Consider the following 14,315-nt stretch of genomic DNA (forward strand, 5'->3'; position numbering starts at 1 on the left):
TCCATTGTGACAGCTTATAGTTTGGCCACTCCTACTACCCATTCCTCCCCTCCCCATTGTTACAATATAGTTAAAACAAAAGTTGCCAGTATTCTTTTTACTTTATGATTCCTCACTGCTGAACAAAGTACTAGTCACTAGAACAGTTCACAAGCATCCCACTTTTTTTTTTTTAATTTTTTTTGAAGATTTTTTATTTATTTATTTGACAGAAAGAGAGACAGGGAGAGAGGGAACACAAGCAGGGAGAGTGGGAGAGGGAGAAGCAGGCTTCCCACCGAGCAGGGAGCCCAATGCGGGGAAGCATCCCACTTCTTGCAGGCACATAACAGGAATGTATTTCCCTGCCCTTCTCTCCCATTTTGAAGTCAGGCATGACTTGTTTTGGCTGATAAATATGAGCAGTACTGTGTCACTTCCAAATGAAAATAATGTGCTATTCCTCTGGCCCTGCTAGGGCAGTGTGCACAGACTGAGATGCAGCTTCCATCTGCCTGGGTCCCCAAGTAACTGGTGAGCAGATATTAGAAGGTAGAGAGGCAAGAGGTAAGATGTTGATTCCATAGCCTATATAAATCAAATATATTTCTTTTCCTGTTTATCTTTTAAAAAGTTTATAACTTCTTTTTTATTTATTTTGGTATTTTTTATATGATTAAATGAGCAAGTAAGCTATTCCTTCCACATCATTACTGAAGGTCTCTTTCTTGAGTCTTGTTCTCCTTTTCTTTCTAGTTTGAGTTGCTCGATTTGTAGGCCTACTCCATGACTCGTATCCAGGAACTTCTCTTCACCTCTATCCTGGGGATTCTTTGCACCATTCTCCAGGTTAGAACTCCAGGTTTTAAGTCTTCCTTTTCCTTATCTATTGTCTTATCTTGGAATAAAATATCTGCAAGTATCTAAGAAAAGCTGTGTGGGATACACATTTTGAGACTTGAAATATCTGAAAACAGGGCGCCTGGGTGGCTCAGTTGTTAAGCATCTGCCTTCGGCTCAGGTCATGATCCCAGGGTCCTGGGATCGAGCCCCACATCGGGCTCCCTGCTCTGCGGGAAGCCTGCTTCTCCCTCTCCCACTCCCCTGCTTGTGTTCCCTCTCTGTCAAAGAAATAAATAATCTAAAAAAAAAAAATTTTAAGAACATTCTTATTCTATCACCAAATTTTTTAAGTTCAGCTGAGAATAAATTTCCTCTCAATTTGAAGACATTCTTCTATTATCTTCCAGCCTCCAGAGTCCAGTGTTAAAACTGAAAAGCCTAAAGAAGCTACTTTAATTCCTAAACCTTTGTATATGATCTTCCCCTTGCCTCCTCTCTGGCCCCCAAACCTGTGGAAGCTTTCAGAATTCTCCTTAAACACCCTCAAATTTCCTGATTATGGGCACTGTTGTGTTTATCTCTTTACCCCACCCTTCTTTAACATAACTCATTGCGCTGAGCAGCTGGTAGGCAATTTTACTCTAGAAGGTGAAGTCCTTCCTCTGAAACACTGTCTGGTGTTATTTGACAAAATCTTCCCATATTGGGGGCACCCAGGTGGCCCAGTCAGTTAAGTGGCCAACTCTTGGTTTTTGGTTTTGGCTCAGGCTCAGGTCGTGATCACAGGATTGAGCCCCGCATCAGGCTCCCCACTCACCGAGGGGTCTGCTTCCCCTCTCCCCCTCCCCTTCCTCCACTGCACTGCGTGCAAACTCAATCTCTCTCTCTCTCAAATAAATAAATAAATCTTAAAAAAAAAAAAAACTTCCCGGGACACCTGGGTGGCTCAGTCGGTTAAGCAGCTGCCTTCGGCCAGGGTCATGATCCCAGTGTCCTGGGATCGAGTCTCACATCGGGCTCCTTGCTCAGCAGGAAGCCTGCTTCTCCCTCTCTCTCCCTCTGCTTGTGCTCTCTCTGTCAAGTAAATAAAATCTTTAAAAAAAAAAACTTCCCATTTTCTGAACTCTCTTCCTATTACCACTATTAGATGGGTGGTAGCTGTCCTATTTATTTTCTGATTTTTGTACCTTATCTTTTTTATATTAAGCACCTCTTTGACCTTTTGTTCCACTTTCTGATAGATTCATTGACTTTATTTTAAAATGTTCTATTTAAGGTATTTTGTTGTCATTTTCTATGGTCTTTGGAAATTTTCTTCAGCATCCAACATTATCATTGTTTTGCTGAGACCACTTTCTCTGTTGGTTTGGTCTGTGCCTTTCCTACTGAAGACTTTTCCCAAGTATCTAGCAACTCCTGACTGTCCATTTATATTAAGACTGAAGAAATTAAAGGTCTAGAAGCTCCATGGGCATTGATAGGATTTATGAAATGATGGCCCTCACTGTAGGGTGATGAAATGATGACCAGCAGTCAGAAAACTCTACCAGTAAATGAAGAGTTTAGTTAAGAACACTCTGTACTGGGCACCTGGGTGGCTCAGTTGGCTGAGCATCTGCCTTCGGCTTAGGTCATGATCCCAGGGTTCTGGGATCAAGTCCCACACTGGGGTTCCTGCTCGGCAGGGAGTCTGGTTCTCCCTCTCCCTCTGCCCTTCCCCCAGGCTCCTGGTCTCTCTCTCTCTCTCTCTCTCTCACTCACTCTCTCTCTCAAATAAATGAATTAAAAAAAAAAAAATACTCTGTACTAGGGGCACCTGGGTGGCTCAGTTAGTTTAGCATCAGACTCTTAATCTCAGCTCAGGTCCTGATCCCAGGGTTGAGTTGGGGCCCTGGATTGGACTCCCACGCTGGGTATGGAGCCTACTTAAAAAAAAAAAAAAAAAAAAAAGAAAAGGAAGAAGGAAGGAGAAGGGAGGAGGGGGAGGGGGAAGGGGAAGAAGAGGAAGAGGAAGAAGAAGAAGGAGGAGAAGGAGAAGAAGAAGAAGAAGAAGAAGAAGAAGAATACTCTGTACCATTGGGATCTCCCTGGGACCAGTCAGCTTCTCTACAACTCTTCAATCTTCTTACTTATAGAGTGAGGGCAGGGAGATACCTCTCTACAGGCATTCTAAGAAAGTGGAATTAAGGCTAGAGGCTTACCCTTCAGGACAATGACTTGACCTTAATCACTCTGTTTTCAGTGTAAGCCTTAATTCCGCCCTCCACTCTTGTCTACAAGATGAGATTTCTGATATTCTACAGGGGTAAAAAAGGGCTAATGATCTGGCCTCAAGAAACAGAAAAGGCACTTGGAGAATTTCAAACTGATCTCCTGTTTTTAGCTCTCTGCCTTAGTCCCCATCTTCACTCTGAGTCTTCTGTACTTTCTCTTTTTTATATTCTTTATGCATTGGTTGTCATTTTGGCAGGGTCCAGGGATGAAGTATAAATAAATGTATACTGACATGCACAAATGAAAGTCTTTTTAAGACTATTTGAGCCCCTGGGATTATTTTTAAATTGGTAAATCTGTCACATCTGTGCCAGGCTGACCTCTTCTAGATCCTGAGTCAAATCAGTGGGTTTGGGTTTTGTTAGTTACATTGGCTGGTTTTATTTTGTAAGAGAAGCTCTTCAGATCAGTAAATGAGAAGAATAATCACACAAATCTTTTCAAACTTATATCCTGCTCACTACCCATACCTATCTCCCACTCCCACAACTGAGAACATCAAACTGTAACATCAAAGTACAATTTCCAAAGTACAACTTTGATGAAGTTAGATTCAAAATTGCCGAAGTCAAATCATTAAACTTTACATGAGCCACATTATCTTGAAGTACTATGTGATCATACATAAAATGTAAAGAAACAGACCTTCCAAATAAACGCATATACATATTCTTGCTGTATAACTCTATGTCAAGGGACATCAGCTGAAAATTATCTACTCTAATGCAATTTTTGAAAACTTCATGTTACAAGGTTTAAGTAGGCTCCATGCCCAATGTGGGACTCTAACTCACAACTGTGAGATCAAGAGTCGCATGCTCCACCAACTGTGCAGCCAGGCACCCCTTATAAAGTTTAAGGCATTTTATTTTTACAGTTTTATTTTCACTTCTCTCCCTTCCCAGGAGTTCATGAAAGTTCCTTTAAAGATTAGATAGAAATCCTTTTTCCTCTCATGATCAGAGTTCCTGGCAGACATCTATTCACAAGTTCAATGTTGGCCAAATTGGCCTTTCTTTTAAAATCAATTATGTTTCTGGGGCACCTGGCTGGCTCAGTCGGTTGGGCGTCTGCCTTCAGCTCGGGTTGTGATCCCAGGGTCCTGGGATCGAGCCCCGCATTGGGCTTTCTGCTTGGTGGGGAGCCTGCTTCTCCCTCTCCCTTTGCTGCTCCCCCTGCTATTGCTCTCTCTCTCTCTCTCTCTGACAAATAAATAAATAAAATCGTTAAAAATAAAATCAATTATATTTCCTACTTATTATGGGGGTGTGAGGAAATCCTCTCACTCATTCATGTCTACAGGGATGTAATGGTTTCTTGCTCACAGGTGAAAACACAGAACCAATTATTAATTCCTAATAAAGAAAATATAAAAATAACAAAATATGTATATTTTAAAGGCAAAGTAAGTTTAAGCATCAAGCTGGTAATAGCAACTATGACTGACATAATTACATGCTGCAGATAACTCTTAGTATATTATATAATAATATAATATGTAGTACAATAATATAGTATATATTATGTCATAACATATAATATTATTATATAGTATATATTAATATAAATAAGATAATATATAATATAATTATAATATAATATAATAAGATAATAACTTTGTAAACATTTCTAAAGCACCCAGGAACAAAGTAGCGGCTTGAAATATCAGTGCATGTCATTTTGCCAGTTTGTAAGCTGGATCAACTAATATGAATTATACACATTTGGTAACCACTTTTCCACAAAATAATGCAGTTCTGTTTGTTCTGAAGACAAGACATTCCTTCAGTGAAAGAACACAGATTAACACCAGAAGGCAGAAATCTACAGTACATAGTCATCAACAACAAAAATGTTGATAGAATCTGGTGTCACAAGTTCTAGGACATTGAGACCAGGCTCCAGTTCATTTTAAGCTGTTTGCTCACACAGCAAAACTTGATGTCCCTATGCATGAATTCAAAGAGAACATGAGAACAAAGATGAGTTACCATGAATTATACACACTTTAAAGCAATAAGGCTTTGTTATGCTCAATGATTGTTTAAAAGTAAAGGTGGATAATCAATACAATATAGTCATCTATATTAAATAAGATTTAGTAAGTACTCTTTACATGGAAGGGTACCTGCTGGGTTCGGTGTACACACTTAACAGCCATCCACTTTTGCTCAGAGCTAAAAGGATATTCAGCTTTTCTGATATAGTCCTGTTGAAGTCCATCAAGACCCATCTATATGGCACAAAAAGAAAGTTAATTCTCACCAACATGTGACTATTTTTTCCTTTAACAGAGAACAAGGGTCACAACTTACAGTTGGCTGGCTAGAGATACCTGGGTATTTTTCAAAAAATGGTGACAGAATAGCAGTGCTCCATCTACATATACCACATTTCTCTGAAGGGCAACATACATGATCAAGATGAAAGCCTGGGTGTGTAGATACAGGCTAAGGCATGCTACCTGGACCGTATGTAGACCAACTCTTCAACACTGACTAGATTAAAATCTCTATTGGCTAAAATTCTCGAAGGAAGCAGGATACAAATAAATAAAGGTACCCAACCAACCAATACTGATCAACAGAAGCTTCAAATTCAATTTCTTACTTCTTAGGGATTCAAATCTATCTTTCCTGTTGCTACCATCCTACCACTTGATATTCTGACCTACTATCAGTGTCCTTTAGCTGTTCTTCACAATACCCTCTACCTTTTAACTCCAAATATTCAAAAATATTTTTTAAACTACTGAAAAACCTAGCTCATTGCTTTTTGTTGTCTGTTTGCTATCTACTGAAACATGTTCAGACTCTTCTTCCTGGCTTTCAAAGGTCCTCCAGAAACCCACCATGCAGTCTATTCAACAATCCTCTGGGTTACTCAAACTCCTTTTTTTTCCATCCAAATTCACCAATACACAAGCCACCACACATTCTATGCTTATTTTTTTCTCCATGCTTTTATCCTTGCTCTTTTCCTAGCTTACCTATCTAAATCCTGCTTATGCCTCAAAGCCTAGGTCTCAAATCTGAACTTGCCTTATTCTTATATGTGGCTCAACCTTTAAGACTTAACTATCTGCTATACTGGTCTAGCTTGTATTTGTTCCATGCATGTCAGTGTCAACTCCCTACCTAAAATGTGAGATCCCCAGTCATAAGGAGGTGGTTTCACACTCTTTTATCTCTTAAAAAAGTTAAGAGTATAAGGTTAAGTATAACACGGTAAATAATGGTTAACAGATTGAACTTTTAAGTATCTTTCAAAAAGCTATTCAATGCTATTTTAGTTACAACAAAATGATAAAGAAATGTAGCTTTATTCTAAAACTATCAATTTTATTTTATTAAATTAAATATAATAACCTACATTTCTATATTGAATCTCAATTCAAACAACCTCATTTAGAGATGTCCTGTTTCACACAAGTCTCAAAATTTTCTAAGACTACTCTTGAAAGTAGGAGTTTTAATTTTTGTTATGGGAGTGACAGAGGGGACTTTAGGTTTCTCATTTAATCAAATATAAGACTTAGAAGAGGACATCAACTGGGATAGATGCCCCAACACAAATTTTAATAATATACTCATTTAAGAAATTGATAATGGAAGAAATGGGAAAACTAGAGAAAGAAAAGCTGATTTCTCATGATGGCTTTAGTATCTTTACATAGAAATACTTAAATAATGCTGCCTTTTACTTGTTTGAAAGTTAGTACTTCAGCAATTACACACATTTAGAAAGCTTTCCACACAAAACTCTAAATATTGTGGAAAATATTATGAAAACATTCCTTCATAAGAAGAAATCTAGTCACTGGTCATTAATTTGTTTCTTGAATGTAAGGGATAAAGCTATACTGAAAAGGCTGGATTAGCTCTGTATTTCCAGGAAGAATAAAACTGGTTCCCAAAAGGCAATAATAATACAATGAAATATTGAGAGTCTTCATTCTACACCTAAAAACCAGTAATACTGAAATTGATGGCCTTACATTCTCTTATGAAGGTGAGTTCTCATATGTCAAAGAGAAATCAGGCACATACCTTCATTGCAAGAGCAATTAAAGCTCCTTCCGTTGGCTTCCCCATTAGAGTGTTGTTTCTAATTACAGCATCATTGCATACACAGCCCGCCTAAAAGAAATATACAGAAACTAAGAACTCATCACTGTGTCCTAAGTCATTACGAAAAGTCACCTTCTTAGAGAATAAAGTATTTACCTCAACAATTCTGCTAACAGCTGGGTTATAGAATCCATGAACAACATCACCATCAACAATCACTTCCCCAAATGGATTGTAGCCAACACCAGTAACCTAAGGAACATAAAGTGGGGTCAATAATTCAACCAGTAGATAGTGACTTATAAGAAACAAAACCTATGATGACATGTGTTCATTTCATTTTATACATTATGATTACTGTTAGTGTATATACCTAGAAAAGCATGTGTCTAAAAGAACATTTAACAGTTAAAAGAATATAAATTCTGGGGTGCCTGGGTGGTTCAGTTGGTTAAATGCCTAACTCTTGGTTTCAGCTCAGGTCATGATCTCATGGATCGTGACACTGAGCCCCGTGTTGGGCTCCAAGCTCAGCCCAGAGCATGCTTGAGATTCTCTCCCTCTGCCCTTCTCCCCAACTCGTGCGCTCTCTCTCAAATAAAATAAAATCTTTAAAAAAAAATGAATATAGGGACGCCTGGGTGGCTCAGTCGGTTAAGCGTCTGCCTTAGGCTCAGGTCATGATCCCAGGGTCCTGGGATCGAGTCCCGCGTCGGGCTCCCTGCTCCGCGGGGAGCCTGCTTCTCCCTCTGCCTCTGTCTCTCTCTCATGAATAAATAAATAAAATCTTTAAAAAAAAAAAAAAAAAAAATGAATATAGATTCTGGGGTGCCTGGATGGCTCAGTCGTTAAGCGTCTGCCTTCGGCTCAGGTCATGATCGCAGGGTCCTGGGATCGAGCCCCTCATCGGGCTCCCTGCTCAGCAGGAAGCCTGCTTCTCCCTCTCTCACTCCCCCTGCTTGTGTTCCCTCTCTCACTGTGCCTCTCTGTCAAATAAATAAATAAAATCTTTAAAAAAAAAAAAAAGAATATAGATTCTAATTTTCACCATGACAAACCTATAATTATATTAATTAAATTAATAATTATAACAATGTATAGTATATTTTAAGTAGAAACATATTGCTAATTAATATAATTTTATATTGTTTCTACTTAAAATATACAATAAAGGATAACCATGAAAACCTCTGTACATAAATGAGCTTTAAATTTATATAACATTACATTTATAAACAGTAAATTTCCAAGGATTCAAATCCATTTCCACATCTAACATTTGTGACAAACCTGAAACCCAGAAAAAAGCAGAATTCTTCTGGCAAATATGCAGGCTCAGAGGCATTACATGATTTATCCTAGCACTTACAAACTACTTTAACATAGTATATTACGTGCCAGTTTTAAAAACCAGAGGTAGAGAAAAGCCAGATACTTATTCCGTATGGCTAGAACAAACTAAGCCAACAAAAGTTCAATTTCACAGTAAAAATAAGACAGGTTAGAGAGAAATTAACAAACAGTTAATGCTTGACATATGAAGTATGGGCTTAAAACAACAGAAACTTATATCCTACCTTCCATACCTGAACCACACAAGCACATGTAACCCCAATGACCCTGAATCATCCAGAAAAGGCACATTCAACAACAGAGTATTGGGTATCCTTAACCAAATCTAACATCCTAAATATCAATAGTCTCATTTTAAAGCCTATGTAAAATGGAATTAAATAAACCTAAGTACAATTTCTGTCAATCTGTCTAATGATGTAGTAAATTGGATGCAAATACAATTTAAAATACTGTACCCATCCTAAGTAGTGTGAATGAACATACCAGCCAGAAATCCTTTCAAGACTGGGGTGAAACTGGACCTTGTCCTTACCTAACTTCAAAATTAACCAACACACACAGATGACATGCATTTAAGACACTGCCAAAAATATTATTTTTAAAATAAAATAATTCATCTATTCATTTATTCTTTCAACAAGTACTTACTACCATGAGGCAGGCCCTGTGTTGGGCAACTTAGTTCTGCTCTATTACAACTTATAGTATAAAGAAGAACAGAAAATATGTAGGGGGACTGAAAGGCCATACTTCAGGATCCTGGTCACAATGGAAAGCCACTGAAACATCTTAATTAATTAATTAAAATAAACTTGCTAACATTTGGTTCTAAAAGATCCCTCAAGCTGCATATAGAGCAAGAATAAGAGTTTGGAAACAAACGACTAGGGGTGATTGAAAGACAGGTGCCAAGGATGATTCAAAGTTTCTGGACTGTACGAGTGCAGTGGGATCAAGACTGGTAGCATAAGGAAAAGGCTCCGCTGATAATGAATTTATAGCCCTTTTGAAGATAAGACACTAGAATTGTTAGGAATGTCTAAACACCAAAGATTCTTAACAAAGAAATACTGTTGTTAAAAAAAAACTATAGAGTACCTCAGCATGCAGACCATCCGAAGTAAGTATGTGGGTAACGGTCATTTCATTCTTTGTCAGTGTTCCAGTTTTATCTGAACAAATCACATTACAGCAGCCTACAGAATAAACCATTACATGTCACCAAGAGTCAGGGAGAAATAAACAAGTTCACATTAAAAACAAATCAAAGACTCTGGAAGCCTGTCCTGTTTCTCTTAATTTTGTACAAATCAAGCTCACTGATAATTTCAGATTTTCTCTCATTATGCTTTTCACCACCATAAAGTAAGTTCTTAAATTAAAATTAAAAAATAGTGATAAATGTTGACTTTTTCTTATTAACCTGCAACTGAATTCTACAGAGCTTCTCAGTATTAGCTTTATATTATAACTTTATATAATACATTTTCTAGGAAGTTTTAAGGGTACCTAAATATAAACCCATGTAATTTTTTCAGTGAGTAGTTAAGGAATTTGCCTTCTCAATATTATAATGCAAACTAAAAATTCAATTCAATATTTTTGGATTCCTAAATTTTTTAAAGAAGAAGTTTCATAGCAAACATAAAAGTTATATTATAGCAACATTTAGCAACTGTTGTATGTTTATTGTTCTTATCAGCAAATTCAACTGGAATATGACATTCTAGGATCTATGATTATCAATTATCTTCCTTGAGATGTCAAAAGAAAAAAATTCTATTAATTTTACTCCAAGGTTTCATTTGTTATATAGATTTTTTTTACATGATTTAAGCATTAGAACATTGCATGACACAGTAAGATTTCTCTGTAAGTACCCTGTCCTGAAAGATATACACTTTAATTACCTTTCTGGTTCTGAAAACCATACTTAATTTTGCCAAAAGTCAAATACCACTATTCTAGCCTCTCAGACAAAAAATGTACAACCTGAAGATGATTCACTGTTGATGTAAACTAACACACTATTGCATAAGTATGCTCCTATTACCACATACTTACCCAGAGTTTCAACAATAGGCAGTTTTTTCACAATGGCCCTTTTCTTCACCATTCTCATAACACCAAGGGCTAGAGTCACTGTGACCACAATGGGAAGACCTTCAGGAATTGCTGCCACAGCCAAACTGTAACCAATATATACTTAGTATTGAAGTATAAATAGTACGTACAGCAATAATTTCAGTGGGCTGTTACTTAAAACAGAGACTAATAAAATATAAAATTAATACCATTAACACTCAAAAATAGCCTCAAGAGAAAGGGAAAGTTGATTACATTTACTGGATACCTATTAGCTGCCAGGTTAAGTGTAGTGGTTGAAGAATGCAGGTTGTGATATCAGATTACCTAGATTTATACCCATGGCTTCACCAATTTTTACCTGTTTGACCCTGAGCTATTATTATTCTACCTCTGTAGTTTAGTTTTCTCATCTATAAATGCAGTTAACAGTAAGAAGTATTCAAACAAAAACTTATACATGACTGTTCATAGCAGCACTATTTACAATGGCCAAAAGATCACTGTAATGTCCATCAACTGATAAATGGGAAATTGTGGTGTATCCATACAATAAAGTATTATTCCACCATAAAAAGAAATGAAGTACTGATACATGTTACAACATGGATGAACCTTGAAGACATTATGCTAAATTAAAGAAGCCAGACACAGGGGAACCTGCGTGACTCAGTCGTTGAGCGTCTGCCTTCGGCTCGGGTCATGGTCCTGGGGTCCTGGGATCGAGCCCCGCATCGGGCTCCCTGCTTGGCGGGAAGCCTGCTTCTCCCTCTCCCACTCCCCCTGCTTGTGTTCCCTCTCTCACTCTCTCTCTCTCTGTCAAATAAATAAATAAAATCTTAAAAAAAAAAAAAAAAAAAGAAGCCAGACACAAAAGACACATAGTGTTTTTATTCCATTTATATGAAATTAACAATAAGCAAATCCACAGAGACAGAAAGCAGTTTAGTGGCTGCCACAGGCTAGGGAGAAGGAAGAATAATGAGTGATTGCCCAGTGGGCACAAGGTTTTCTTTTGGGGTGATGACACTCAATAATGGCTGTGGTTGTACAACACTATGGACTTAATTCCATTGAATTGTATATTTTAAAATGGTAAATTTTATGTTATATGTATTTTATCACAACAAAAAATTAGTTTCCCTTTGCAAATTTAAAAAAAAAATCAAATTAAGTCTATTTTTTATCCCATTCCAAGTATTAGCTCTTGACTCTCCTACCGGTAAGAACATATGTGTTCCTGTTCTTCATTCTAACATTGTTGCATCCACTGCTTCTACTCACCAATTTCTATTACCTACTTTTTCTTTAGCATGATCTAACTTGTAATCATTAGCATCCTGTTCTGTAAGCATTATTAAGCTTTCATGCTCTGTTTACAGGTTAATTCTAAAATTTGAAAGCCAGTGAATGACACAATATCACTGGCTAAATAGTGTACACAAAGAGTCAAGAAATATGTGCTTATCGGGGCACCTGGGTGGCTCAGTCAGTTTAAGCGTCTGACTCTTGATCTCAGCTCAGGTCTCAATCTCAGGGTTGTGAGTTCAAGCCCCACACTAGGTTCCAAAGAAATATGTGCTATCATTAATACTTCCTTCCCTCTTTTGAACTATTCTAAGCTGAAACAGAAAACTTTTTTCGTAGGCCTCCATTAACCCTCAATGTATCAGGAAAAATAGGCATCATTGTTCACACTCTAGATCTAATGGACCTTTCCATTCTTTTGTTTTTAAGTCACTTTATAAATAATTTGCAGAGGAATAAAATGGATTGTGAAAAACTTCATTAGAAATTTTTAATTTTAACCTCAAACTACATTCCTGGATTTGAAGGTATACATAAATCTGAAAGGGGCAATGTCCTCTGCATGCAACTAATGGCTCATCAACTGTCAGGAAAGAACCTGGAATACATTCACTTTACAAATACTGATTTCAAATTCAAAAAACATTTCCAATAGGTTATAGGCTTATCAATTCTGGTTTCACTTTTTGTATTTGTATCTTCAAAATACAACACTTGAAATTGTGGATGGTTCATAATTCTGTTGAAAAGAGAACAGTCATCGTCTTTGTAACATAATTTTTAGATTTATACACACCAATAACATGAGTCCAATTAGTTTTTCATTTCTATGTCATCTATTTCCTTTTAATCACTTTTATATTCACACCAGCCTTTGGTTTTCTCCACTTATAAATGGTATAAAGTAAAAGTTGGTAAACAAATATCATAAAAGATTAAAGAAAACTACCACACGCATCCTTTTAACAAAAAGGGGTGGTCTAGGTTCCTGCTGGAAAACACTGCATGATGAATTCCTTGCTGTAGAATGACTAACTGAAAGGGAATACCTGTCCTTCCCTTTTGTCCTTAGAAATAAACTATTCATTCAATTCAGGAGTTTCAGAAAATTTAGACTACCATCATCCAAAGATTCAGAGTGTTAAGATTTCACTTTTTTGATTAAATTTCACCCCCATCATCAGAGCGTACAGTGGCTCTTTGTCTCCTTGCATTCATCTTCTGGTTTGTCCAATTACTCTTCTATCAATTATTCTTTGCCATTATGGTGGAAAGCAAAAAATTATGATTCTTTAATGAGTAAAAACAAAAGAAGACAATGACTGTCTCTAGACCTCTTTTATACCTTTGTAAATGACAATGTAATATTTCTGAGCAACATAATAAAAAAATTAAAGGATAACAGAATAATGATGATTTACTTTATTATTACATCAACCCTATAAGTGATCCCATCATTTTTCTGCATTCTTACTGTTTTTACTCATTTTTAGAACGGCTGGAAATAATTATTAAAATAACTGCCGGGGGGGGGGGGCGCCTGGGTGGCTCAGTCCTTAAGTGTCTGCCTCCGGCTCAGGTCATGATCCCAGGGTCCTGGGATCGAGGCCCGCATTGGGCTCCCTGCTCCGCAGGAAGCCTGCTTCTCCCTCTCCCACTCCCCCTGCTTGTGTTCCCTCTCTCGCTGTGTCTCTCTCTGTCAAATAAATAAATAAAAATCTTTTTAAAAAATAAAATAAATAAAATAAAATAAAATAATTGCTAGGGTAATGAAATAATATAATGCTTCAAGAAACAGGAAAAATAAGGTCACAAAAGATCCCATAATATATCTTACTTAAATTTATAAAAGGACAATGGACCCATATAATAATTGCAAAATAGAATGAGTTTTATTCTATTAAATATTTTTTAATGCTTTGTCCTTTGTAAGACCTTGAAGCAGAAATCAAAATGTCAATCTATAAAATTGAACTGCTCAAAAAAAACCCTCAAAATCTAAAAATAAGTCCAATGGATAATATGCTAATGTTTAGTATCTCACACTCATGCCTCATTTTAAACTTATTTCGTATTTCACCGAAGTCTTTTTTATACAGATTGAAGCCAAGAGTTTCAAATTGTATATTTGCTCCTTTAAAGAAAAAAATATACTCCTTCACCCTATCACAAATATCTTTCAACCTCTTATTCAACCTACCTATTCCTTGTAACCCATTTGATTTCTTTTTTAATTCACTGTTTTTGTTCTAACATTTGAAATATTACTTCCTAGGCCTACGATAGAGCTGTTATCCAATATTTCTTTTCCTTAGATGCCTAGGTGAGTTCTACTCTTACTTATATCCCATACATCATCTTCCTTTTTTTCATCCTTGTTTTACTATAATTCATACAGGA

General features: G+C 36.8%; 1 protein-coding gene across 1 annotated transcript in view; it reads right to left on the reverse strand.

Moving 5' to 3' along the window:
- Window positions 1-14,315, reverse strand: part of ATP2C1 (ATPase secretory pathway Ca2+ transporting 1) — a 149,003-nt gene that overhangs the window by 20,660 nt on the left and 114,028 nt on the right. Inside the window, exons 12-16 of the mRNA XM_044920465.1 lie at window positions 10,587-10,711; window positions 9,621-9,718; window positions 7,323-7,418; window positions 7,146-7,235; window positions 5,225-5,329 (exon numbers count right to left, since the gene is read on the reverse strand). Of these exons, the coding sequence (XP_044776400.1) occupies window positions 5,225-5,329; window positions 7,146-7,235; window positions 7,323-7,418; window positions 9,621-9,718; window positions 10,587-10,711 (514 nt within the window). The remainder of the gene's footprint in view (window positions 1-5,224; window positions 5,330-7,145; window positions 7,236-7,322; window positions 7,419-9,620; window positions 9,719-10,586; window positions 10,712-14,315) is intronic.

The sequence above is a fragment of the Neomonachus schauinslandi genome, chromosome 1, assembly GCF_002201575.2.
Source record: "Neomonachus schauinslandi chromosome 1, ASM220157v2, whole genome shotgun sequence".
Taxonomy (NCBI): domain Eukaryota; kingdom Metazoa; phylum Chordata; class Mammalia; order Carnivora; family Phocidae; genus Neomonachus; species Neomonachus schauinslandi.